The sequence below is a fragment of the Buceros rhinoceros genome, unplaced genomic scaffold (genome assembly GCF_000710305.1).
Source record: "Buceros rhinoceros silvestris isolate BGI_N320 unplaced genomic scaffold, ASM71030v1 scaffold18687, whole genome shotgun sequence".
In the NCBI taxonomy this organism is placed as follows: domain Eukaryota; kingdom Metazoa; phylum Chordata; class Aves; order Bucerotiformes; family Bucerotidae; genus Buceros; species Buceros rhinoceros.
In genome coordinates this window covers 33068-36208 of record NW_010420644.1, presented here as the reverse complement: position 1 = coordinate 36208, position 3141 = coordinate 33068, and the positions used below count along the sequence as shown (strand labels likewise).

At 41.3% G+C, this 3141-nt stretch overlaps 1 protein-coding gene across 1 annotated transcript in view; it reads left to right on the top strand.

Annotated features, from left to right (window-relative positions):
- The first annotated feature begins 974 nt into the window (after window positions 1-974).
- Window positions 975-3141, top strand: part of LOC104496294 (serine palmitoyltransferase 3-like) — a 4089-nt gene continuing 1922 nt past the window's right edge. Inside the window, exons 1-2 of the mRNA XM_010139382.1 lie at window positions 975-1106; window positions 2022-2151. Of these exons, the coding sequence (XP_010137684.1) occupies window positions 1033-1106; window positions 2022-2151 (204 nt within the window). The 5' untranslated portion in view covers window positions 975-1032. The remainder of the gene's footprint in view (window positions 1107-2021; window positions 2152-3141) is intronic.

Sequence of the window (3141 nt, the reverse complement as noted above, 5' to 3'; positions counted from 1 at the left end):
TTTCTCTGCTGTTTTTTGTCCTTTTCCTTCATTAAAAATAAATTTTTCAGCTCTCCTGTCAGTTTTTCTAGGGGACGTATCAGTGGATTCATGACTGAGTAAGGCCAGGGACAATGCAGAGAACAAAACTTGGGTCTGAATGTCTTGAATGACTAAAGTCTATTGTCAGATGATGATACTAAGGTAATGATAGTACAATAAGAGAACGGAGAAACTGAGCAGCACTCAGCAAGGGATTAGATGTACATGCATAGTAGAGTAACTGGAGTTATGCTGAATGTTGGTTACAAACTGCAGAAGCTCAGACTTTGTATAGCAACAGTTTATCACATGCTTTTCCTCTGTAAAAAAATTGCAACAAAAGCATCAGTTTGAGTTGACCCAAAATGGAGTATTTTCTTCTCTAAGCTTTATTACAATCACAGATTAATAAAAAAAAAACCCCACCCCAAATGTGTATGCACAGAACTAGCTAAGATATAAGAGGACCCCTGTGGAATATTGTTAACAAGAAAAGATAGGCGTATACTGACATCTGCCTCAACATCTGCAGACTTTGGTTGTTTCCCTTTGTAGTGAATTATGTTGAGAAAGAACATATTCTGTTTACATGTCCTGCATCCACAGAGACATGCAACTGCTTCTCCGTAGGTGTGTGTGATTCAGAGGGCTATATTCAGCTCAGCCCAGCCCAGTAAAGGGCATTGTTCATGCATCTCCTCCCAGAAGACATACTGTTTCTGCTGGTGGGATGGCACCTCGGAAGCACGGGAATATCAGTTGTCTGTCCTCAATACTGTAATAATTAATGTAGTTGCCTTTAGCTCATTCCATGGTTCTCTTCTGAATCAAATAGCAACATACACGTTTCAGCCAAACTTTTTTAAATTGTTACCCACAGCTGTTTTGTGCCTTTTACCAGACTCCAGTGATCTTTGCACTGACCTCTCTCCTGACTGACTCGTTCCAGGGCTCCAAAGAGTGCGCCAGCTGGGGAAAAACACAAGGTACTTCAGGCGAAGACTGCATGAAATGGGCTTCATCATTTATGGCAATGACGATTCTCCTGTTGTCCCCCTACTGCTTTATATGCCTGGTAAGATAGGGTAAGTACTGAAAACAAAACTGTTGGCAAAACAAACACTATTCGAGTTCACGGATTATTTGGTATACACTATGAAAAATACATCACGTGTGTGGTAAGTTCTTCACAAGAGAAAATACACTGTTAGGTGAATGCATCATTTAATTACGTTCTGTTTAAAATTTGGCCCTAGATTTAATTTTGGGCCGTTCATGTGTCCAGGTTTTTTAAATTTCTCTTATCCTTCTTTAAGTTGCTCTGGAGTAACACTTCTGATAGCATTTTGAAATAATTTTTGGTTTGTTTTAATTTGTAATCATTAAAGAAGACGCATTGCCCTCGATGTATGAATTGTGCTACCAGTCAGCACTTGTGCACTGACTTGGACGTGCAGACCAGAAGTCAGTAGCAGCATCATGTAAGGGTTGAGCTGTAGAGAGTATTCACGAGCAACTCAGAGTGGCTCTGTGCTCTAGGTCCACTATACACCGCGCAAAATGTTCCTAAACTGACAGAGTAATTGTGAGGGCAAAGAAACCATCACACAGATTGTTTTATTGCTGTGGATGGGCAGGAACCCAGCTCTCACACCTTCCAGCTTCTTCTGTGCTTAGGGACTGTGAGCGCCCACACATTTGAATTGCACTCAAAGCCTTTCATTGACATAAATGAATGGTGTCCATTTTACAGCATTCTCTCTGCCGTTTCGCTGCTAGTATTTGACACCCACTTGGCTTTCATGAGCTGTTAAGCAGCAAAGAATCTCAGTCCTGCTGGTAAAGTTCTGGCTGTTACTGAATTCAAAGGGAATATTACCCCTCTCTTCAGCTGAACACAGGATTTTGCCCATTGTTGTATTACACTTGAATGTTTTCTCTCTGTGCTCTGTTTATTGGAGATAATTTACTTTTGGGTTTTTTTCTTCTTCTCTCCATAGGGCGTTTGCAAGACGCATGTTAGAAAAAAATATCGGGGTGGTTGTGGTTGGGTTTCCAGCTACTCCTATCGCAGAATCCAGGGCTCGGTTTTGTGTGTCAGCTGCACATACACGGGAGATATTAGACACGGTAAGCACAGCAGATGTCCTGCCAAAATTAGCTTCAGATGCAAAGGAGATTGGGAGAAGCTGTGTGTCTGTTACTTTGGATCTCAATAATTCATTTTTACATTTGTTTTTCTGGCCTTGTCACTTGATCTTTAAAGGCATTTCAGCCTTATATATTTTATTTTTTAAAATAAATTATGGGACAGTTAACTTGTTATGTTCTTCTATTTCTAATAGTGACCAAATCTGTCATCACTAATTAAGACCTACACGAAGAGCAGAGCAAGACAAAAGTTAAATGCTAGGTCAAAACTATCAGAGCAGGAAACCTGAAACGATATGGAAATAACTGAAAATCCAGTTTTCCATACCCTTATTTTCACTCCGCATTTCCACGTGTTTCTTGAGTTGCAGAATTATATGGGACAGCTTTGGGGGTACAGGTGGAAACTGCAAACAGTATTTGGAACCATTTGAACCTAATGAAGTTTAATTGGTGCTGTCTGGCCCATTCCAGTCTGTATCTTTCTCTGATATCAGAAATACCATTAAGAGTGTGTTGAGACTCCTGTCATAAACCTCCATCCCAATGCAGCCAGAAATGTGTTTAAAATAAACTCTCTGAATTTTCCATCTCCCTTTCTTGCCGAAGGTGGTTTTGGCCTGGCTTGATATACGTTCTTTCATCCTCAGAATAAGCCGATTTAGAGGCATGAAACACAGGGAGGCTTAACAGTGAATTTCAGGGTTTCTTTTTCCTTTCTTCGCACAAGTATGATGGTCTAAGCTAAGTCCCGTGAACATGGAAGGCATTTGAGTTAAAGACACCGCTCCTTCCTGCAGACAAGCACCTGTGCCTGCCAAGAGCCCCTGGCTCTCCATTTGCACCCTGAGATTCATGTGGATCTCGAGATCAGAGCCCTGTCTGGCTGACCAGCTCCCACACCAGTGTAGACCCCGCTCAAACAACATCAAAAAATCTGCCTTGCATGTGTGCAGCGTAAAATTCCTG